This window comes from Protopterus annectens, chromosome 9.part0 (genome assembly GCF_019279795.1).
Source record: "Protopterus annectens isolate FY-2018-M chromosome 9.part0, PAN1.0, whole genome shotgun sequence".
Lineage (NCBI taxonomy): Eukaryota > Metazoa > Chordata > Ceratodontiformes > Protopteridae > Protopterus > Protopterus annectens.
Window position 1 is genome coordinate 1,952,205,840 of NC_056743.1, and position 24,652 is coordinate 1,952,230,491.

Here is a 24,652-nt window from a genome sequence, read left to right on the forward strand (position 1 = left end):
ACAACAGGAAGTAGAAAGGGTTGTTGCCTATAAAAAGAAAAATAACCAGAGATCCTATAGATATAGTAGAGATATTTTCAAAAAGTTTGTTAAAATTTATATATAGCAGAAACATTTAGAAACCAAGAAAAAACACAAATGGAGATATTTATGGAAGACTTAATTATACCAAGGTTAGAGGAAGATGAGGCACAATAATTAAGATAGGAGAAGAGTTAAAACCTGTGATATATGGTCAATGTACAGGGAAGTCTCCAGAAATGGATGGTATTCCTGTGGTAGTTTGGAAATTAGAAGAGAGAGATACGATAACAATTTAGGTCTTGTTTAATATTTTAAAAGGAAGGAAGCCTTGGCATCTTGGAAGAAAGCTGTGGTGGCTGTATTATACAAAGTGAACGAAGTCCTATTAGACCTAGCTTCGTATAGACCAATTTCATTTTTAAACCATGATTATAACGTGTTTGTACTAGCTAAAAAAATGGAAAAGGTGTTGCCAAAAGTGACGTATAGGGATCAAGGTGGTTTTGTGGAGGAGAGGCAAACTTTTGACATTAATAGAGTAATAATGATCCTGAGGGAAGCAGAATGTAAGAAAACAATTGTTTGTGGATCTAGATGCATAGAAAGCATTTGCTAAAGTAAGCTGGGATTTTATGAGAAGGGCAATGGAATCCTTTGCGTTCCCTGATACAGTACTATGGATAATTAGGCGAACATATGAAGGACTGGAGGCAAGAATTAAGTGGGAATGTTCCTCTCTGATAAACTGATTTAAATGAGGAACTTGGCAGGGGTGTCCTCTTTCCACTTTATTTGCTTTATATTTAGAACCATTTGGCAAAGAAATGTGACTCAGAAATTCAAGGATATAATTGGAGTGGTAGTCAAGGAAAATTGGCTTTCTTTGCTATTTTGTACACAATAAATCCAGAAAAGGACATTTTTGTGTTGAACATTTTGAGACTGTTTCAAGTCTTTTTGGGATATAAAATGAATGAAGATAAAACAAATGCTATAGGTGTAAATTATATATCCACAATTTAAGTGGTTCAGCAATACCAGTATTAATGGGGACGTTGTAAGATTAAGTGTTTAGATACACTGATTAAAAAGGATTCTTTTATGGCAGCTATATATTTGGGAAGAAACTAAAAAAATATACAAAAACTGAAAAACTGGAAGCTCTTAATTGTGGATAATGAGATACAAGCAGTGAAAATATTAGTAGTTTCTTTAGTGTTGTATGGGGCAGGCTTACTTCTATCATCCAGAGAAGAAGTTGTGGATAATTAATAAAGAACTGAAGGACTCTATTTGTCAGACAACCAGTTGTCACACTTCTCATTCCTATAGAATCTCCTACATAGGTTGTCTGATTTTTAGTACATTTTCATAACCCCAAACATTCCCAGAGGTAGTGGTCTCTAAATGCCCTATATACTTGAATAAGATCTCCTCTTAGATATCTGTAAGGGACACTGTACAAGTTCAGATATTTTAGTCTTTCATAATAAATTTTCACATCCATGGATTCTTGTATTCCGTCAGAGCAAAACCTTGTCACAGACAATATGAGCAGGACAAGGGCTTACCCTCGTGAATGGAAATTGAATCAAGGGGGTCTTCCAGGATTTGATTCAGTTCATGTCCTATGCAAAGTATTTAGCTTAGGTTAATGCAGCCATGATCTATTCAAAAATCTACTCTTATAAATAGTTTACTTGTACAGTTGTACTTTCAACTAAGCTGACTCAGAGTAGTGAGGCCATTGTCAAGGATTATGGGTAGATTTAAAATGAGTGGTCCATGTTTGATGGAATGGGAAGCATAATCCTAGCAAGGAAACTCCCCTTGTATCCTAGCTAGTGTTCCTTACCTTCACCCTCAGTCGTGAAGTCAGAGTTTATTCCCAATGAATGGACTGGGTTAGTGAAGAAATTACAAATTAAACAGAATGAGCAGCGAATGTATAGATCCTTGTTGAACGTGTTTGTAGTAAAGGATTAGATGTTAATAACCTGATTCTCAAAAACGTTCACTATAATCCCCACTTTGTTCATTTTTCACCAATTGTGATATCAAGGATTACTTATCTGAGACCTCTGTTTTTGTTTCCAGTGCATTACTGGCTGCCATGATACTGAGCTTAATTTTTGTGGTCCTGCTTCGATTCCTGGCTGGAATTATGGTGTGGGTTATGATAATCCTGGTGTTTGCAGTCCTGGTATATGGTGAGTGAAATCTGATACTATGCTTATATTTTTGTAACCAGCTTATTTATCCAAGTATTATTCTTTTTAGCAGAGGCTTTGAGAGATCTTCTGTTTAATAAAATTTTAGTGTAGTCACAATATTCAATTCTGCTTTTACATATTTAACATATAAACAGACGTTTCAATGTACAGGTATTACAATGATTGCCTACTACTATTTTGCATAGGATTCAGATTCATAGTGCATAATGGTACACCAAAGGGTTGAAAACAAGAAATGTGGATTGACAGTAAAATTATAATAAAAAATTAAAACAGAATTTATAAGGGGAGTGAAAAAAATAAATGTAGCATATTTTAGACTAGTACAGAATGCATTAATGTGGTATTTTTAGATGTTTTTTTCTAGATTTAAAAAAAAATGCATCAGTGTCTTTTCTGCTTGTGTACTGCTGTTAAAGATAAAAACACAGAAGTGACAGGTAACATGCATGTGGCAGTCAGTGTCTTGATAGTTGTAAACAGAATTTTTGTGTTTCAGAGATGTCCTTTACTATTATTGTTGCAGTATTCCTTATGTATGTGGTTTTCCCTGCTGTGAAAGCCCAACATCGGCTAGTATACCAAAGCCTATTAAAGTTTTATGGTACACCGGACGTCACACATACATTCCTGCATTACGTGGGCCATAAGTGACATCCAGACGTACCATCCTCAGAACTTCTTTGTCGCCAGTCTGAATGCATCTCCAGATCGTCTAGCTGAATGCCCATGTAATTTTTCTGTCAGTTTGAATGCATTGTATCTGATGTTTTCACTGTTTGTTCTATCCTCAAGAATGGATTCAGATCCATTCTGTTGGATCCAACTTGGCCGATGCTACAGCAGGCAGCCACCAGATTTCTCTAACTTCTTTCCATTTACCTCAGAATCGTTTACTGCTTCTACCTATCGGACATGGTCTGCCCGTCTCTCTTGAGCTTTTTGGATAAGTAAAATTGTTTTCTTTGTAGTTTCTGCAGTTGACAGATTTCTTCTTTAGTTTGCCTTTTAAAATTAATCCTCTGCTGTTTTTTCTGGTGTAGAATTCTTCTATGTCCCCTTTTCCCTTGTCCTTACGACTTAGAGTTGTGTAGTTCTTCTGCTGTCTTTCCAGTCTATCTCCTTTCTCTTATGATCAAGTCGTAATTCTTCATACCATTACTGGTATTCCTCGGCTGGTTTCCCCTGTACCACCTTCTTATTACTATTTGAAAAAGAAATACTTTTTGACTCCTCCGACCTTAAGATTTTCTTTCTAATTAGTGTGGTAATACATATTACATGATGAGTGACAAACCTGTGGGTTTCAAGAAATGTTCCAAATGTGGATATAAGTTGCCTCTCTGATGCACACACTCGCGCTGGGTGTACTGCCTAGATCCATTACACTTACAGGAAGATTTTCGATTTGCTTTGCATTTAATCTACGAGCCTTAACTGAATGCAAAAACAAATTATTATTAAAAGATCTCCTTCCTTCCTCCTTTGGAGAAACCATATCCCAGTCTCCAAATTTGAAGCCTTCCACTTCAACAAAATCTTCATTGGACTCTTCCAGAAAAGGAGTGCTAAATATCCAGTCTCAACCTCGAGTCAAAAAAAGATAAATTCAGAATCCACCTACTCCTTCAGATCCTACGACTTCAACGATGACTACTGTGGTTCAGGCACAACTGAATTTAGATCAAACAAAATCATCAGATCAGACACGGCCTTCAGAGACTCTGTACTGTCCTCGAACAAGATATTCTCCATCAGTTGACCCAGTACTAGACAAGCTTCCATCTCCTTTTTTGCAGAGACCAGCATCCCCCTCCATTTACTCTATTCGTTCTTACAGAAGTCTCACAGAATAAGTGGAGAGAGAGGTGAGGAAGAGCCTCTTGGCGCAAGGGTGGATTGGTTTTTCACTCTGCGCCTACCCCTCTGGGTCAGGTTGTCCAACCTTCTACCACATCAAAATGAAAGAAAATGCACCGAGCTAGCACACTGAGAATGTTTATTGATGGACAAAACAGAAAACATAAAATGGTGAGCGCTTTCACAACCTAAAGTTGCTTCATCAGACAACAGTAAAAGGCTTACACTCTATTTAAATAGTCAAATATCCATTACTCAGTTAACTAATTAGGGCTAGCAAGCTGTACAGAATCAAAATCAAGAGAAGCTTACCACAGTGAATCCTACAATAAAGATGCACTATGCATATAATGTTGCACACAAAGTTACTAAACATATGTAACCACACTATATACAGTGTAAAAAAACATATACATACATATATAAGATAACAAAGCTTCTCTTGATTTTGATTCTGTACAGCTTGCTAGCCCTAATTAGTTAATTGAGTAGTGGATATTTGACTATTTAAATAGTGTAAGACTTTTACTGTTGTCTGATGAAGCAATTTTATGTTGTGAAAGTGCTCACCATTTTTTGTTTTCTGTTTTGTCTATCAATAAACATTCTCAGTGTGCTAGCTCGGTGCATTTTCTTTCATTTTGTTTGGGTTCCTTTTTGCACCTTGCTTTTACCCACGACCATTTTTGATTTTTATATTATTCTACCACATCGACCCTGCAAGTTCCTCCTCTGACACCTTCTGTTGTCTTAGAGCTTTAGGATCCTAGTCATCTGGATCCATCAGTCTCGGCTCAGAAGACTTCCATATCTTCGGATCCTACATTGTCTTAGAGCTCCAATCTTTTCAGATCCAGGATGCAGCATTCACCTCCAGAAGTTTTCGGAGCAGTCTCTGTTCCTCGGCACTGGACAGTTTGGCTCTGGGTTCCTCTTGTGGGGTGATGCTAACTGATCGGAGAGGGGGTGATTCAGAAACTTATTTTTTTCAGATCAGAGCATCACTCTGGCTCCATTGAGCTCTGGCTTCAAGGCTGTGAAGAGAGTGTTCACCACCTTGGTAGACTTGACAGAACCTTCACCCTTGGATCCTACATATTCCACCATGATACCCCAGCTCCTAGAGCCTCAATTGCTCTCTCCAGAGAGACATCCTGTACCAAAACCTCAGGCTGCCTTTCAAGAAATTTTGATTTCCTCTTCCGAGACTTCCCCAGAACATCCCACTGAGGAAGTACCCAGGAAAAGGATGTGCAATAGGAAGCCCCTAGACTCCCCAGAGGAGACAGTCACCAAAGACACGGATTTCAACAAAGAGGAATGATCCCAATGGTCACCTCCTGAAGATGTTCCCTTCTGAGACATTCTGGAAATTCTGAAAGAGAAAGGTGGTTGGACATCCTTTAACCTTACGCTGGAGGAATCCATTCTTCTAGAGGTTTTGGTACAGGACTGTTTACTTCTGGGTGACTGCCCACTGACGAGCTAGTGGACATGATCTCTAAGTGGGCATGGAAGGAGCCTGATACCTCAGAGACAAGACAGGTTAATGGCACCACCCGAAGACAGTTTGGGGGAAAAGGGGTTCTAGTTGATGCTACAGTCGTTGAGGTGGCAACAAAAAGGAACTAGCTGACGAGTTCCACTGTCCATCTCACCAACAGGGAGTCACAGGTGATAGACTAGGGAAGCATGTCTTTGCTTCAGCAACCTTTGCCTTACAGTCACTGAACTATCTGCCACACTTTGTTAGACTTAGAGTTATCAAATGCTGTGAATAACCGTATCTGCAGAGGTTGTGGATTCAGTAACTTCTCAGTTGACAACCCTACAGACTATATCCAATAGTTCCATGAGGTTAATTTCCAGCATAGTGGAAGGAACCTCAAGAGCTGTGGGTTCAGGCATTTCCTTGAGGAGGCATGACTGGATGCGCTTATGCGACTTTGTGGAGCCATTTAAGTCCACTGTCATCAATGCTCCCTTTGACAGAACAAGCCTTTTTGGTCCTAAAGTGAAAGAAATGCTATCCAGATGTGAGAAAGCTGGTAAGACCTTGTCTGCCATGGGCTTACATTTTTTGCCCCCCCCCCCCCCCCCCAGGGATCCTTCTCAAGGAATCAACAGAGTGGCAAGAAAGTGTTTAAAAAAATCCCAAGGTCCGTTCCATGACATCTGTGGAGGAAGTGCCCCCAGAGGTAGAGGGGGGGATTTTAATGGATGCTGTTGCCCTCACAGCAGAGGTGGCTTGCAAAACCAAGGTTAAGAGAATCTTTCTTTGATCAACCCTGTCAGCGCTCCTGAATGGAGGCCCGAATGTCCACCTCTGGAGGCAGTCGGGAGAAGATTGTACTTGCACCAGAGAGCCTGGCTAGAATTAAAAGATACATGGGTGCAGACGATTATATACAAAGGCCATATAATATCCTTTTTCTCTTCCACCTCCAATTCCCAGATGTTTCACCCAGTTGGAGGGATCAGGCAGCAATTCAGATTCAAAAACTGCTAGAAAGAGTCATCCAAGAGGTCCCAACAGACCAGATAGGATCCGGAACTTACTCAAGGTTCTTTTTAGTGCCAAAAACAACAGGGGACTGCAGACCAACTTTGGATCTCACAAATTTAAACAGGCCATTTCAAGGAACCAAATTCCGGATGGTCACAGTTCAGTCCATTCTCCTCATTCTGGGCAAGGACGACTGGATGTGCTCAATAGATCTTCAGGATGGTTGCAATCACATAAAGATGAACAGGTAATCCAGAAGAAAGTATGTACACTTCTGGCTGGGAAGCAGTCACTACCAATTCAGGGTACTGCCTTTGGACTCGCTACACCCCAGGATGTTTACCGAATGCATGACTGTATTAGTAGCATACTTCAAACTGCAGGGATTCTGGGTGTGTCCCCTACCTGGACAACTGGCTCATTACTGCTCTGACCAGTCATCAACGCATACGTTCAAGAGATCAGATACTCTACACTGTGTGGTTCCCTAGGAATGACCATAAACTACAGTAAATCTCAGCTTCAACCAACTCAGACATTGGAATTTATTGGAGCGCTACTCAACACAAACATCGCCATTGCTTCCTTACCTTCCTCCACATCGAGTTCTAACTATAGTATCACATCAGTCTCAGCCTCTTGAACTTTAGGCTTCATGGTGGCAACAATGACCTTTAGTCCTATTGGCCAGGTTTTACATGTGAATCCTGCAGTGGATGTTGGCTAACCAATGGTCAGTCTTCCATCAGCCAATGTTGTATCAGATAAAAATTATCAGAACTTGCAGAAGAAATCTCCTTTGGGGTAGCCAGTCCAATCAGCTGCTTCGTGGCCGTCCTTTCATTCCCCAACAACACAAGACCATAGTGACCATGGATGCTTCCCAGATAGGGTGGAGGGGACATTATCTAGGAAAGACAGTCCTGGATACTTGGTTCCCTGAAGACACCAATTTGCATATAAATCTCCTAGAGATGAGAGCAGTGCTTTTGTCGTTGTGAGCTTGTCAAGATGTTCTCCCCTCTGAGATGTTTGTGATTCAAGTAGTCAACATGTCATTCGTTTGTTATATCAACAAACGGGGGGAACCAAATCATACACATTGTGTCGAGAAGTGCTCGGGGTCTGGCAGTGAGCAGTCTTTCAGACTGCTTTCTTTTAGCAATGCACTTTCCAGGGAGATCCAAAGTAATTGCAGACAAACTGACCAGGTGCATTCTCCACACGAGTGGTCCCTCAACGAGAAAGTGGCAGATGAGATTTTCCATCAGTGAAGCCAGTTGTGCTGTGATCTCTTTGCTCTCCCCTAAACAACAAGTGTAGCAAGTACTTTAAACTGTTTCTCCCATGGGGGCAGTCGCCGAGGGATGCTTTACTTCACGACTGGCCCCCTGGTCTTCTTTGTGCCTTCCCACCAACCCCCTTGATTCTATAATTTCTGCAGAAAACTGGCCAGGTTGAAGAACACAGTGATCCTCCTTGTCCCTTATTGGCCTCGGCAAATTTGGCTCCCCTTCCTATGGCCTCACCTGATTCAACCACCATGGACCCAAGGTCTGACTCTGCCCCTTCGACACCTGGATATTCCAAACCTCAAGCTGACTGCTTGGCTTCCCCAGTTCCCTTAGTAGCCAAACAATCTATGCTGTCCACCTGTCTGGTGTAAATTCTGTTTTCTCATAAACCCTCAACAAGAAAAACATGTTCAAGTAAATGGAAAAGATTAGCCATATGGTCACTAATGTGAACTTGACCTCTTTTCAGCTTCTGTTAATCACATATTAGATTTCCTTGCTAACCTTTTTCAGGATGGTGTTAGTACCTCAGCCATTAGGGTACAGCTAGCAGCAGTTTCTAATTACCATACAGGATTGAGTGGAGCATCCATAGCTTCACAAAAATTGAGCAAAGCCTTCTTAAAAGGGGCACTCCTTTTAAAAATCCAGCACATCCATGGGATCTAAATTTGATGTTGTAGTCTCTCACACAACCTCCCTTTGAAGCAGCTACATGTGACCTTAAATATCTCTCATGGAAGACTATTTTCTTGGTTGTCATCACTTCTGCAAGAAGAATTTCTGAGATCCAAGTACTATCCTCTAAACCTCTTTAGTCTTTCACAAAGATAGTGACCTTGCATACCAACCTGTCCTTTCTTCCAAAGGTGGTGTCAGAATCCAACATAAACAGTGCTATCGATTTTTGCCAGTGTTTTTTCCCTAAATATACCAATAAAGGAGAATATATCTTAGATTTACTGGATGTTCATAGACCATTGCGATTTTATCTGCATAGAACAGAAAAAAATCAGAAAAGCAGACCAACTATTTGTTTCCTTCTCTGGACCAAAATTGGGAAAATGGATTTCTAAAATTACTCTATCAAAGTGATTAACAATTAGCATCTCCTCTGTCTATACTAAAGTAAGCATTTCTCTTACACACCCATTGAAAGCACACTCCACTAAATCTGTGACTACTCCACAGTTTTTCAGTCTAGGATGTCTGTGGATGATGTCTGTACAGCAGTAACTTGGGCTACTCCTCATACCTTTATCATTCATTACAAATTGGATCTGATTTCCAGAGGTAGGGCATCATTTGGTTCTGTAGTGCACAGGAATATTCTTCCTTGAGTCCGCCCTAGATTCAGGTAGCTAGGGACGCTGTCCCATTCATGAGGATAGAATGAAGATTGATAACATTAGATAAAGAAGTTATGTACTCACCATAACAACACATCTTGTGTTGTCAGTCTTCATTCTTTCCTCATCTCCCCTCCCACCTACCCCCATCCATGACTTCTGGGAGTACAAGCATATGCATGGCCTCTGACTAGGTACCTTTATATGTATGACTCTGGATGTGGCTTATCATACCTCTGTTTATCCTCCTACACTATATAGCAGTAAGATCTGAGGTAATTGGCAGGATGCATTGTGGTAAGGGAGAAGAGATCTGGTGGCTTTAAGCTGTAGCATCAGCTGAGTTTGATCCGACGGATCGGATCTGAATCCAAACATGAGGAAAGAATGAAGACAGACAACACAGATGGAACATTATGGTAGGTGCATAACTTTTTCGTTATTCAGTCTTTACCTTTGTCCTCTTGCTGTTATTGAGCCTTTGCAGATAAGTACCCCATAGGGGCTTTGTTTTTTCTTGATTTTTTGCAACTCCACAGGGGTTAATGACATCCAGGAAAGGTAAATGCCAGTGCGCGAGACAGATTCCCCATAAATACCTCCATGCTGTCTTTTTTTTTTTTTTTGCTTAGGAGTTTTGCACAACCATAAGACCTGTCCAATTTATCAGGCTTTTGATCCTAAAACCCTTGTAGTAGACTGTCTTCCCTTTCCTAACGAGCACCTTAAGCTTCTCGCTAAAAAGAAACAACGGAAGGCACTTCCTGTCCTGAGGGTCGGCCATTAGGGAAGAAAGTGAAAAAGTTAAGAGTGGAAACTTCCGCTCTCCAGCTTCCATCAGGTGTTTCTCCTGAGGTTGTTGAGAACACAAAGGCCCACCTGGCCTTGTCAGATTCCTCTGCCATGACCAGTTTTCAGGCCTGAGAGATCCGCCTACCAGCACGTTCAATGAGGCTATGCAGGCATCTGTTTCGGATGTTCAGGGGAACCACGATTTATTATTTTCGAGGGGCCTAGGGGAGTTCCACAGATTTAAGCTAGGGAAGAAGTTCGTACTATGGTTATTAAATGCAGGCGTACCTCACAGCTTGCTCAGTTCTTTAGGCCGGGTGTTTCTTTAAAGAAGAAACAAAAAAACTAAACCTATTTCTCTTGCACCTAGGGATCCATAATCTTAAGTGGCAGGACTTTACTCAAGGGTTATTTAATGCTTTGATGGCTTTCAAACCTCTTCAAGGAGTTCTCTTTCTCCACATAAAAGGCAAGTTCTCTTTCGCCACATAAAAGGCTCAGGGAACAGGCTTCCTCGGAAGAAGAGTCAGATTCTGATGAGGAATCCCTTGCTTATTCTTCCCAAATTCCTTCTCCTTTGGACTGTGGATCAGAGGAAGAAGAATTTAATAGTCCTGATACTTCCTTTGAAGAAATTTCTTTTGGGGATACAGTCACCAGGATGATGGAATTTTTCAAATGGGATTGTGCTCAGGTTTCTGGTATTCATAAAAAGGTATTATGAATTGTTGCAGATGGAATCCCCTAAACCTTCTGCTAGCCCTCCTATTTTGGCTGCCTTTTTGTATGATTTTTCCACTGCCTCTAAAGCTCCTAATTCTCTTCCTATTGCTCCCAAGAAGCCTGATAGATTTTATAGGGTGACTGAGGATTGTAGCTTTCTGTATGAATGACCTGCTGCTGATCCCTCAGTGGTGTCTGTAGCTTCTGACAAACCACCTCAGTTTCTTCCTTCACCTAATTTACTACCATCTGACAAAGATAGCAGAACCATGGGAAAGTTAGTTACGGAGGTTTACACCTCTCCTACCTTAGCTTTCAGGGCTGTTAATTATTGGACCCATATCTCCAGGTATTTCATGGCCTTTCTTTCTCAAGCTTGTCAGCATATCTCAAATCTTTCAGACTCTGAGGGTAAAACTTCCCTTATTAGAGACTTCATCTATAGTGGTTCAGCATTCCATCAAATGCAGTTATGTTGCTGCAGATGCCTCTTCTAGGGCTGCTGGTTTTGGCTCTCTGATGAGGAGGTGTTCTTGGCTTAGGCTTCAATCTTTACCTGATGATATCAAGGCTAAATTGATGGCTGCCCCTCTTGATAATAAGCTTCTCTTTGGTGAAGCTGCTGCTGATTTATTTGTCCCTTCAGGATAAAGGGATGGTCTTGCAGGAACTTGAACATGTCTTTGTCTCTCCTGTGCCTAAATTCCAAAGAAACTACCCCAACAAGCCTGCCTTTGTTCACAGGCAGTTTCATCCTTGTTCTAAAAGTAAAAAGAGTGGCAAGAAGTCTCCTTCAGCTAAGGCTACCCAGACCTTGCGGATTAGAAAGTTTTTCTTTCCTGATAAGCCAGAGGCTGTGTGATTATTCGTGTCTTCCCAGCCAAATTCCTTTTTCTCTCCTCCTTTCTCTTTCTCTTCCTCTTCCTGTCTGGCTTCAGGTTACTCAGAATTTTTGAATTCTTTTCATCATTCATCAGGAGTACTTCATGATGTGGAAATCCCATCCTCCTTTTATGGACATTCCTCAGCCGCCTCTGGAACAACTTCCCTTTTTCCCAGATGTACTTCAAGAACTTTTGACTCCAGGTACTGTCCAAAAGGTACCTGTGTCCCAAAGGCGGAGGGGATTTTACTCCAGAATGTTTCTGGTATACAGGAAAGAGGGTTCTTGGAGACCTGTTCTAGACCTCTATCATCTAAATAACTTTCTGAAGGTACCCACCTTTCAAATGTTGTCCCTTAGAATTCTATCTCCTTAGGCCTATATGGTATATCTGGATCTCAAGGATGCTTATCTTCATATTCCCATACATCCTCTCTTCAGAAGTTTTTATGTTTCTCTGTTGCTTCCTGGAATTTTCATTTCTGTGCTTTGCCCTTTGGTCTTTCTACTGCCCGAACGGTATTCACCAAATGCCGTGCTCCTGTCATTGCTTCAGGGTATCCCAAATATTTCCTTACTAGGATGACCTTCTGATTCAGGCCTCTTCTCCAGAGATCCTAAAGCTAAATCTTCACTTTGTAATTTCTCTTCTTCATAGTCTAGGGTTCACAGTAAACTACACAACATCTTCTCTGAATCCTTCTCAGGACCAAATCTTTCTGAGTTGCAGGATTCAAATGGTGCCTATGTTGGCATCCCTGCCTTTGCCCAAGGCCGTAACTCTCATTTCCTTCTTCCAAACTGTTCTCTCTGGCATCTGTTACAGCCAGGGAGTTTCTAAGAGCTCGGGGTTTCATGGCATCCACCATTCCTATGCTTCCTTTGGACAAACTCCACATGAGAAGGTTTCAGTGCTATCAGAAATCAGTTTAGCTCCAACATGCTCTCCCCCTAGTGGATTCAGCAGTTGTCACTAAATTCAGGGCTGTGTCTATTCATCCTCCTCTTGCCTCTCAGGATCTCTTCATAGGCACTTTAGACGTGGGATGGGGGCAACCTTTAGCTCCCTAAAGGTACAGAGAATTTATATGGTCTCCTTGCCAGCAGAAAGACCACATCAGTCTCAAAAAGATGAAATCCCTTCTGCTGGCTCTTCACTTTCGTACCCTTTTCTGTCCAGGGCCTCTCAAGGTATTCACAGACAATACAACAGTGATGTGGTATATAAACAAACAGGAAGGGAAAAAAATCTTATCTCCTTCGCCAGTTGGCTATCCTGGTTTGGAATCTTGCTATCCAGTATTAAGTGACTCTTCAAGCAGTGTACATCCCTTCAGGTCAGAACATAGTGGCAGACAGTCTGAGCAGGTTCTAAACTCAATCCCACAAATGGATGGTTCACAGGAATGTCTTTCTGGACGTTGTCCACCAGTGGGGTACTCCTCAAGTAGATTTCTTTGCCTCCCCTCTGAACAGACATCTTCCTCGGTTTTGTACCAGAGTCCCAGATCTTCTGGTGTGGAAGGTGGATGCCCTATCCTCTTCTTGGAGGGGAATGTTTCTTTATGCATTTCCCCTTCCTCTCATTCCGAAAGTCCTGTGCAGAATTCAACAAGAAACTCCAAAAATCTTGTTTGTGACTCCCTTTTGGCTGTGACAGCATTGGTTCCCTCTTCTACTGCATCTGGCCAAGGGCAGTCACCATGGGTTATCTCAGAGTGGATGAACTCACACAAGGCAAGGGATCTCTTATTCATCCCCACCTGTCCACTCTTCAGCTGACACTGTGGGTGATGAGATTTTCTTTCTTCATAGACACATTTTTACTGAGGACATGCAGAGGGTTCTGCAGGAGGCCAGGAAACCCACTACTAGGAATTCCTACTTATCCAAATGGAAGAGGATTTCTGTTTGGTGTCTCTCTCATAACCTCAACCCACTTACCATGGATTCTCCTTTGGTTCTCTTATGCGAGTTGCTCAATGCTGGTTTGGCCTGTTCTTCTATTAAGGCCCATTTATCAGCCATCTCTGCTTGGTTGCCTTTATCTCCCCCTTTAGCTTCTAGATTTGTGGCTAAACAATTCCTTGGTCGTCCTTTTATATTAGACCTCCCAGGAAGCCTGTTTCTCCTTCCTGGGGTCTTAACTTTGTTTGGAAAAATTGACCGAGGCTCCTTTTGAGCCTGCTGCTTCAGCTTCTTTGCAGCATTGTTCTTGGAAGACCGTTCTTTCTAGCCATCACTTCTGTCACACAGGTGTCTTGAGTTGCAAGACCTTATGGCTTGTCCTCATTTTTTGTTTTTTAATAAGATCAGGGTGTTCTTGCATACTAATCCTTCTTTTATGCCCAAGGTGGTTGTCGCTCAATCTGTCTGTTAATTTACCTACCTTTTTCCACTCTCCACAATCTGATGGTGAGAGGGTGCTATGTAGTTGTTTCCTTTCATCCTAGATCCCTAGGATTAGCTGTATCCAAGAAAACTGTTTCTTCTTGGATTTCAAAGGCTATTTCATTTTGTTATACATTTCATGGCAAGAGCCGTCCTTCCTCTGTAAAGAGTCATTCTACTAGAGATGTGGCTTCTTCTATAGCTTTTTTTCAAAGGGTTGGATACTCTGTCTGTTTTAGAAGCAGCTACTTGGACTTCTGTGCATACCTTTACCAAGCACTACAAGTTGGATGGCATCTCCTGAGCCTAGAGCTGGTTTTGCTAGTGCCATTCTCCATGGTTTCATTGACAGCTCTACCGCTCCTTTCAAGTTTCCTGTTGAGCTTTGGCTCTGGCACCCATATGCAAGGACTACTGCAACAGTGAATGTAAGGACATAGTACAGTTGTGTAAAATCTTACCATAGTAGTATATGTCCATGCCTTCACTGTTGCAGTATTCAATCCCTCCCTCCTTCCCCCTAGTCCTTTTTCTTCCTGGATGTTCTGGTTACCTTCTGGAGTTATCTACACTGTTTTTTCAAACTCTTTTTTTTTCTTCTTTTTTTAGGGGAGGATTTGTACGTTTTCAGATTATTTCAGAAATGTTAAAAACAATATAAACAGTCTTAATGGTACTTTTTGCCCCCAACCCCTCCAAGCAGGTCCTTTCCAGGTTTTTGGTATCCAGTACTCATGATTAAATCTCATCTGGCAGCTTTTTTCTAAACACCATAGCTGCCAGCGTCCATGCATACACATACACTGAGGGCCCCTCTGGGGAAGCATTTGGGTGGTCTCAGATTTGTGGGCATTCTGTTTGCCCATAGATTCTCTGACCATTGATATGAGCAGCACACTGTCGGCTACAGTGTAAACAGCCACAGCAGCATCAGTGCTATTCACAGAAAGGACCGAGGAGAGTTGCTATCCTTCCAGAAAAGGAAGCGGAGAGTCTTCCCTGACTGTTAGTGTTGCTCACACTTTGGGTGTCCATTACTCTCTCTGTGCATCATGTTAATGCTGTGGTCATTAATACAACCTATAAGGTCATTGTTAGAAGATTCTTGTGAGCTTCTAAAATGGGTGCAGGTTGGATTGCTGGCTTGAAAGCTGAATCTGTTGACTATCCTAGCAGTGCTGTTACAGCATGGCAGGTTAAAGTCACAAATGAATGGATGACCATTTTTAGATGGCAGGTCTATAAGAGAGAAAACAAAAAATAGGCTTTTTGTAGTGTGAGTGTTAATGCTGCTGACAGTTTATAATCCCACCCAATGCCAACACCGGGCTTCTGGATATCAGCACTGGTGTTTGACATGGAGAGGAAGACCTTCATAGCTGCTGCTTTATCTTCATCACAAGATGTGTGTGGCCAGGACTGGGATGAGCAGAGAGAAAGGAATTCAGAGTATGGGCAAAACTGGGAAAGTGCTGGGGAACTGCGTAACTAGGAGCATGGCCATTGTTGCAGTGACTAGTGCTTTGCCTAAGAAACTGGTACTTCAGAGCTCCTTTACATCTTACAAAACACTACTGCTGAGTGTAAGCCTCTTCACTGAAGGCACCGCAGTTGATTCACTGATTGGAGATTCAGTGTTGTCAGCTTGCATCCAGACCTATAGTAAATTATTGGGTTCATAGACCAACATGTATGGCAACTGGATTTTCAGGCAAAAAAGTGCATGTTTATGCAGTTCAAAATGGATAAACATCAGAGAGACATGTATGTGGTGACAGGTTACCCGTTAATGTAATCACTTCTAGGTGAATTCAGCCAGTGAACTGTAGAAAAGCAGTAGCCATGACCAGTAAATAAGTAGCTTCCAATGTAGTGGACACTAGTAGGCAGCAGCAGTTTTCATAGGTTCATAGAGGTTTATTAGGCTAATGACCACAAGAGCCCTTTTAAGCCTAGCCATGCATCCCAAATCTCTGGCAAATTCTAGTACCCTTGATAAGTGTAAGCAGGTGCCTGGGAGATGAAATGTTTACAAGCAGGTGCCTGGGAGATGAACCATTTACAGGTTGCCTGTTTACAAGCAGGTGTCTGGGAGATGAACCATTTACAGGTTGCCTGTGTCCATTAGAGACATAGGTGTCAAACCAGGGATGAATTTCCTGTTCCCCATCCAGTTGTCTAAGTTGCACTTGAATTGGGTTAGGAACTCTGTTCACATGGATGGGGAGCTTGTTCCATAGATGGGGTAGTCTCCGGGATACATACCCGTTTCTCCAGTAGATCCTGTTTATATCACAGGCAAGTTTAAGTCTTTAGAATGGATAATTCTGGTGCTGTTTGTTTTGTGGCTGTACAGGAGGTCCGTACAGGAGGTCCATCAGAGTGGAGTCGCATAGATCTCCCCTCATAAGACTGTAGGAGACAGAATACAGGGATAGGGCCTTGAGGCAGTCTAAATAGGACATTTTACTTATGCCCTGTATTCTTTTTGTGTGAGACTTCTGTGGATGTTCTAGTTGTTGGATATGCATGGTTAGGTACATAACCAAAGAGGGCATTGTACTCAATAATAGGTCTGATGAATGCCAAATACAGTGGAACAATGACTTCCTTGGACTTAGATGCCATTCCTTTGTTTATAAGTTGTGCAGTATAGAATGATGTCCTCACTACTGTAGACACATGATGGTCAAAGCCTAGATTACTATCTGTGTGTGTCCCTAAGTTCCTGACTACTCTAAGGGGTGTGTTGTCAATATGATAGTTACCAGGGGTGGATGACTTCCCAAAGGATACTGTTATGCATTTCTTGGGGTCTATGTTACCAGAGCAAAAGTCCTTTTGAGCGAATAGCAAAACACCGACATGTATTGCGTGAACCGCGAGAATACCAAACGCACTAAACCGCAAAATTTAAAATCTTGAACTGTCATAATTGGCCAACCCCACCACCCGCTACATAGTACCTACCCAAACAAAATAAATAAACCACATACATACACTAACCAAACCCTACTTCTAACCCTAAAGTAAAGCACCAAAACCCTACTTCTAACCCTACACTAAACCCCACATACACAACTATCTATGCACTATCCTTAACCCCTCCCTAACCCGAAGGTCCGTAACTACCACACACTTCCCCTACAAAAATATACACAAACAAAATAAATAATCCACATACATACATTTAACAAAACTCTACTTCTAAGCCTACTTTAAATCTTACATACATTACCTATCTATGCACTTACCTTAACCTGCACCCTAACCCTAAGGTCTGTAACTATCGCACACTTACCTTATGGAGATATACCACAGATGGGCCAACCATGGTAATTCGACATTTCCAAATTTGCGGTTTATGGACGTTCCCGCAATACGTGTCGACGTTTACGGATTTGCTTAAATGGACTTTCGCTCTTGTAATAGTGACCCAATTTCTTGGCATTTAGCTTTAGTCCATGGCTCTGACAACAGTCATTTGTCTGTGTCAGTCTCTCCTGGAGAACATTTCTGTCAGTGTGGGATTCAATGACAGCTCCTAATTTACAATCATCTGCAAATTTACTCAGACATTGGCCTTGACTTCAGAGAAGTAAATACCAAAAAGGAGCGGTCTAAAGACTGATCCCTGAGGGATTCCACTTGTGACTGGCCTCTTTGTAGAGGTTGACTCCCCAAGTCTAACATCCTGAGTTCTGTCTGTGAGCCAGTTGGCTACCCACCGGGTGACATATGAGTTTGTACCTAACCTCTTCAGTTTGTCAACAATGCCAAGTGGGATATTGTGTCATATACCTTGGCCAGGTCAAGGCATGCAGTGTGAACCATTTTTCCCTCACCCATTGCTTTGGTTACCTTCTCAAAGAAGTCCACCAGGTTGAGTAGGCATGATAAGCCCTTGATGAAACCAGACTGGCTTGGGTCCAGTGTCTCTAGGTTTACTATATTTCTGTTGATTATTTCCATGATAATTCTGTCCATGGCTTTGCATATAAGACTTGTGAGACTTCTGGGTCTGTAGTTTCCAGGGTCTGTAGATGGCCCACCTTTGTGCTGAGGGATGACTGTTGCCTTTCTCCATTCATGAGGCACAAAGCCTGTTTGGAGGCTACAGTTAAATAGTAATTCCAGAGGCCCTGATGGGTCATGTTTCATGGTATTTAGAATGCATCCTGGGATATTGTCTGGGCCCATTGATGCAGTGTTCTTGGTCTTAGAGGGAGCATTAAGGGCCTGTTCCTTAGTTTTATTAGGGGGATTTATATTTGATAGTATTTCCTAAGGGAAGGTTGAGGGGCAGAGAGGGGTTAGGTTGGAGATGAATTTATCAGCCAAGAGGTTTACTTCATCTTTTGGCTCCGTATAGGTGACACTATTTACAATGAGCTCTGCACACAATTGTGTATAGCCTTTGAGTTTGCGGACATAGCTAAAGAATGCTTTGTGGTTGTAAGTAAACACTCTGAAGAGTGTTTACATTTCAATACATTTGTGTTTTTTTTTTGTCTTAGAAAAGGTAGACATTGATGTTAGGGGAGGAAATTGGTCTGCATACCCTGATTACAGAGAAATGTATTGGCAAGTTTTGCTTAAAGCTACACAGCCGTCTGGAGTTAATGATAAGATTTTAATAGCTAGTTTGTTGGTACTTAAGCCAGACAAACTATGAATTTATTTTTGTTTTTAGGTGTCACAATGTAATTGTATATAAATATATACATTTTTATACAGTAAATTTAATGGAGAATTAATTGATTGTATTACATTATTGGTTGGATGACTACATTGTTACTATGTTTAATGGGTGCATTTTAAAATGATTGGATGAATTTTTCTGTTTTTATTTATTGGTCAAGTTCTAGTGGTTTTTAATCTGATAAAGTTCCGTACTGACAATAAATGAACAAAATTGCTTCTTGTTCATAATTGGTTGCCCGTTGCTTCATTTCAGTATCTGGCAACTTTTTTTGTGGTTTTGTAAATATTTGTTTTTTACATAGTGGTTACTTTTCGATGTCTGAAAAATACACTGATAAGCCCCTCACCCAGAACTGACCCTTAAGTATCCTACCCTTCACTCATACAGCAGCCCAGTTCTTTAGTCTTAGTCCTCCCTCCAAACCCCTCTAGTTGTCTTGTCAGCTGCGTGTATGAGACCAAGTCATAGGCCTTAGTGAAATTTAGGTAGGACTTGTCTTTGGTACTTCCCTGTCAAGTTCAGTTGTAAACCAGTCATAAAATGTGATCAGGATTGACTTTGATAGCTCCTTCTAGCCCTGGATATTGATTGCTGCTGGCATGGCAAGTTTTGCTTCTGGTAGAGGAACTGGCCTTTTCCTCGGTTTTCTTTTTTTGACTTTCCTTGCTGCTGTTAGGCTAATAGGCCTGTAGTTTCCTGGATTTTTCCTGCTCCCTCCTTGCACAGGTGTACAACACTTGCTGTCATCCAGTTCCTGGACACTTTTGCACTGGTCATTTTTGAACTGTTGAAGATTTTCACAGGGATCTGCTAACATACTGGCAGGATTCCTGAGGATCATGGGATACAGTTCACCTAGTCCTGGAAAGGCCACTTTGTACTTGAATTTTATCCTGAAATGGGAGCAGTCCGGTTTCTCTGCACTTCCTCCTCCTTCTGTGTCCTGGTGTTTGTCGCACTTCCTCCTCCTTCTGTGTCCTGGTGTTTGTCGCACTTCCTCCTCCTTCTGTGTCCTGGTGTTTGTCGCACTTCCTCCTCCTGTGTCCTGGTGTTTGTCGCACTTCCTCCTCCTTCTGTGTCCTGGTGTTTGTCACACTTCCTCCTCCTCCTGTGTCCTGGTGTTTGTCGCACTTCCTCCTCCTTCTGTGTCCTGGTGTTTGTCGCACTTCCTCCTCCTTCTGTGTCCTGGTGTTTGTCGCACTTCCTCCTCCTCCTGTGTCCTGGTGTTTGTCCACTGCTGTACAGTACTGCTATACCTCCATCTCAGCATAACTTGCCGCACTTGCTTTCTTTTGTAAATACTGAAGAAGAGGATTATTTAAATCAGTCTGTGGTCACCCTTACTTGGCCAGGTCTGTGTTTGCTTTCTTCCTTTTTCTATATACCTTAAAACCTTCTTGCCCTCTGGATCCTTAATGTCACTTCCCTTTTAACTTGTGATTTGGCTGCCCTTTCTACTTTGCTGTGTTTCAGCTAGCCTTCTTACACTGTGCCTTCAGTACATCCTGCCTCCTCCTTTCCACTTCTTTACCTTAACCTCTAGCCTCAACTCACATTGCTATGCAGCTACACTGGCCTTCTTTAAACCCTTGTCCTTTGTCTTGAGCACTTCATCTCTAACCCACTTCCACATAGTTTTACCCCATAGTTTGCTTTACATCTCCTGTCTCATGGTTGACTCTGTCACCAGCTCAGCTTAACATAGTCCCATTAAATGCCATAGTATCACACTTGCCTTTTATGCTTACCTTCACCCACTCTAAACAAAGTGTCATGGTTAACTTAAAGTGCCGTCACCTAGACATCTGTGACCCCTTGCCCCTTTAGTTAGACCAGCTTCCTGAATTCAGTCCTTTTTGGTTTGGTCTTGTACTATTTGGATGAATCCTATCTCTCCCTGTCTACTATGTTGCTTGGAAATGCCCATTCTTCTTCAGTAGTTTCACACCCCACAAAGTGTTACCCAGTACTCCTCCAGTCTCTCATTAATTGACCCTTGGGGTTGGAAGCCGAAGTTGGGACATAGCCCTCCTTAACGTAATAATGTAATTAGTTCATCCAGCCAGTATGCAGTTCTGGCACAGAAAACTTTGGAAATTCATAGAGGAGATGGGTGCTGTGCAAAGGACATAGCAACTTTGCACTGATTTATAGATTCATAGGAGATTACTAGGTGAACGGCTCAAGAGTTTTTATAAGCCTAGCCAGTTTTACCCAGATTTTACCCAATTTTCTATCCCTAAGGGAAAGATAACAAGGGTTAGCAAGCAGGGCTTTGACTATTTTTACAGACTGCCTCTGTCCATAAAGGGACATGGGTGCCACCCCAGGAGTGAATTTGAGATTTCTCATCCATTGGTCCAGAGTGCGCCTGAAGATGGTCAGGGAGGGGCTCTGCTTCACGTGAATAGCAAGTCTGTTCCAAAGAAAGGGCATTCTCTGGGAAACCTCTGTCTCTCCAGCATGATCTATTCATGTCAAAGATCATCTAGATATTTGGAATGGGTAACTCTTGTGCAGTTAGTTTTGCAAATATGCAACATTTCCATTAGGGCTGGGTTACAGACTGCCTTGCAGGTCAGGCGCAGATCACCTGTCAGTAATCGTCAGGAGACTGAGTATGATGATAAGGCTTTTAATCAATGCATATATGACATGTAGGTTATACTGGTTGAGCAGTGTTCCACTCTTTCTGGAATTAACAGTATGATGTGTTGTATTTACTTTTTAGATTGGCTGGAAGAATGAAATTCTGGAGACAAAAATGTGATATTGAGAAGCATTCTTTTCCTGAGAGAGTGCAGGAATGAGTTGACTAAGGCAACCTTGAAGTAGATAGTGTTAGTGGAATTCAAGAAAATATAAAAAGCACTGTTGAACATTCTGATAAAAGACTATATATGAAAGGCAAAATGTCAATAGAAGATTTGCATCTTTATTTATAAACATAGCATTAATTATAATGTAATGCGTCTTATATTTCCCAACAGGAATTGTTCACTGCTATATGGAGTATGCTGCTTTGAAATCGGAACAAGGCTCTGACGTGTCCATTAAAGATCTTGGATTCCAGACAGACCTTCGGGTTTACCTGCATTTGAGACAGACCTGGCTGGCTTTCAGTAAGATATTCAACTGTTGGGGAATGGTAAAACACCTATCTCAATGATTATGGGTATGAAGAGCAACAGATGCCCAATTTGTAGTAACTTTAATCCATTCTTGGAATATTTGGTATTTGTGTTTTCTATTTTCAGGATGCTTGTGAGAAATTCTATTATGGTGAAAGAACTATATTATAATATGCCACATTGTACTATTTCCCTGTTGGTAAATATCGGGTATGTGTGTTGATTTAAAGTATGCTTTTACAGTTTCCTGTACACTATTATTACTGTAATATACCGTAGCATTTACAGGTGTGGTCAAGAATTTATTTTTTGTGGTAATAGTGTTTATGCAAGCGACTGTAGGATGTTTGTTGTACTGTAATTACAGAACCTGTGTCTGAAAACTTGAATGGCCTTTTTGCAACATTTGTGTCTGTATGTGTAGCTCTGTTTTCTTTCCATGTATTCTGTTCTAACAACGGTAACTGTTTGTGTGACACAAGGGGCTGGCATAGACGAGTGGACCCTCCTGTAGTGTTAATGTCCTGGGTTCAACTCCTGGCTGCCAAGGAGGGAGTTTAAATGGTGATGTGCTGCTCTCTAAGGAGAGGTCCTAGGGTATTGCTTTGTCTGGAATTCATATGTGGTGAGCAGAGTCGCAACAAAAGATGGGCACTACATAGTGATGATGCTGTCAGGAAGGCTTGTGGTCAGTCACGCACTCACTTGGCATTAGGAGTTTTATGTCAAAATACACATATGCAGACATATGTAAAGTGAAGGAAACTGACTCTGACTCTGTTTTTGCAGTGATCATCCTCATTATTTTGATTCTTATCCTCATCTTGGTGCTTATATTTCTTCGGAAGAGGCTTCTTATCGCTATTGCACTTATTAAGGAGGCCAGCAGGTACGTATTTTTTTTTTTTAATTCATGTACGTTGTACAGCTTCGAGCATTTCCTGAAAGCATAAAATGCAGACTTTACTTGCAGTCTTTAAATGCTTGTTTGCACTGTTTCCTTTTGTTCATAGGTTCATAGGTAGGTACTAGGCTATCGGCCCTAGGGCCTATACAAGCAAAGCCAAAAAGGTACCCTGGCTTTTGCCACCCAAAAAAATTATTTTCCTGTGCCACTGTCGAGCAGAGCCACAGAGGTGATCCCCGGGGTGAATTTCCTATTTCCCATCCAATCATCAAGATTTTTCTTGAGTGCTAATGAAGAACTTTGATATAGATAGGTAGTTTATTCCAGAGTATAGGAAGTCTCTGGGACAGGAATCTATCCCTCCGGCATGTTCTGTTTATTGTGGTGACAAGGTTTTGGTCCCTAGAGCATGTAACTTGGAGGGATTGGGATTTCTTTAAGTGCAGCATGTCCAACAGCTCTGGGTTTGACATAGCTTTGTATGTTAGGCAGAGATCGCCTCTGAGTAGGCGATATGTGATGGAGTAAAGCTGGAGTTTTTTTGAGACGGTCTGCGTAGGGCATATGTTTGTGGCCGGTAATCCTCTTTGCGAGGTATTTCTGTGGCCTTTCCAGTTGTTGTAGATGTCTTGTGAGGTACATACCAAAAGGGGTGTTGTACTCTATAATGGGTCTAATGAGTGATGAGTAGAGGGGAACAATGACCTCTTTTTTTCTGGATGAGAAACCTTTTGTGATGAGGTGTGCCACGTAGAAGGATTTCCTGACTACTGTGGCAATGTGATTATCAAAGGAGAGATTACTGTCCACCTGTGTCCCAAGGTCTCTTATCACACTTTCAGTGTTAAGTATACTACCTCCTAGTTGTTTACCAAAGGGGATGACAATGCACTTTTTGGCATTGAGCTTGAGGCCATGGCTTTGACACCAGGCACCTGTCTCAGTGAGGCCCTTTTGTAGGATGTCCACATTGTTAGGAGTTTTGATTATGGCTCCTAGTTTGCAGTCATCTGCGAACTTCGTTAGCCAAAGACCTTCTGTGTTAGTCTGTACTTCAGAGAAGTAGATACCAAACAGGAGAGGGCTCAGGACTGAACCCTGTGGTACTCCACCTGTCACTGGTTTGAATTCGGATTTGGAGTCCGCTACTTAGACAGTGTGGGTTCTGTCACCGAGCCATTTGGCAACCCATCTTGTGACATAGGGATTTATACCTAGTTTAGTGAGTTTATCTATAATTCTAGAGTGGGGGATGGTGTTGAAAGCCTTGGCAAGATCTAGATAGGCTGTGTGAACCACCTTACCCTTGTCTACGGCTTTGGTGACTGCTTCAAAGAAGTCTATCAGGTTTAAGAGACATGATCTGCCTTTTACAAACCCGAACTGGGTGGGATCCAGAGTTTGGAGATTTCCAATGTCTTTGTAAGTTCCATGATGATACATTCCATGACCTTGCAGACCGGGCTCATCAGGCTAATGGGGCGGAAGTTCCCGGGGTCCGTGGTGGCTCCCCCCTTGTGGAGTGGGATAACCGTTGCTGTGCGCCATTCAGCAGGCACAAAGCCTGAGGTGAGGCTATGAATGAACATGGTACTTAGGTGGGGTGCCAGTTCATTCTGTAGTTTGTGTAGAACGCAGCCTGGGATGTTGTCTGGTCCCATGGATGCTGTGTTCTTGGCTTTGGAGAGTGTGGTTTTTGCCTGTGCAACCGTGATTACAGGAACTTTGAATTCTTCCGGTATAGAGATGGGCTCTTTAGGGGGTGAGAGGGGGGTAAAGTTAGCACTGAACCTATCTGCCAGGATGTTGGCATTATCAGTTGGGTCTGTATATTTAGTGCCATTGCACTGTA

The 24,652-nt window shown here is 41.9% G+C and overlaps 1 protein-coding gene across 1 annotated transcript in view; it reads left to right on the forward strand.

Annotated features, from left to right (window-relative positions):
• The window catches only part of SLC44A2 (solute carrier family 44 member 2), a gene marked incomplete in the record, with an annotated part of 993,595 nt that overhangs the window by 634,437 nt on the left and 334,506 nt on the right, over nt 1-24,652 (forward strand). The window contains 3 exon segments of the mRNA XM_044084762.1: nt 2,122-2,234; nt 21,753-21,884; nt 22,683-22,782. Coding sequence (XP_043940697.1) covers nt 2,122-2,234; nt 21,753-21,884; nt 22,683-22,782 — 345 coding nt within the window.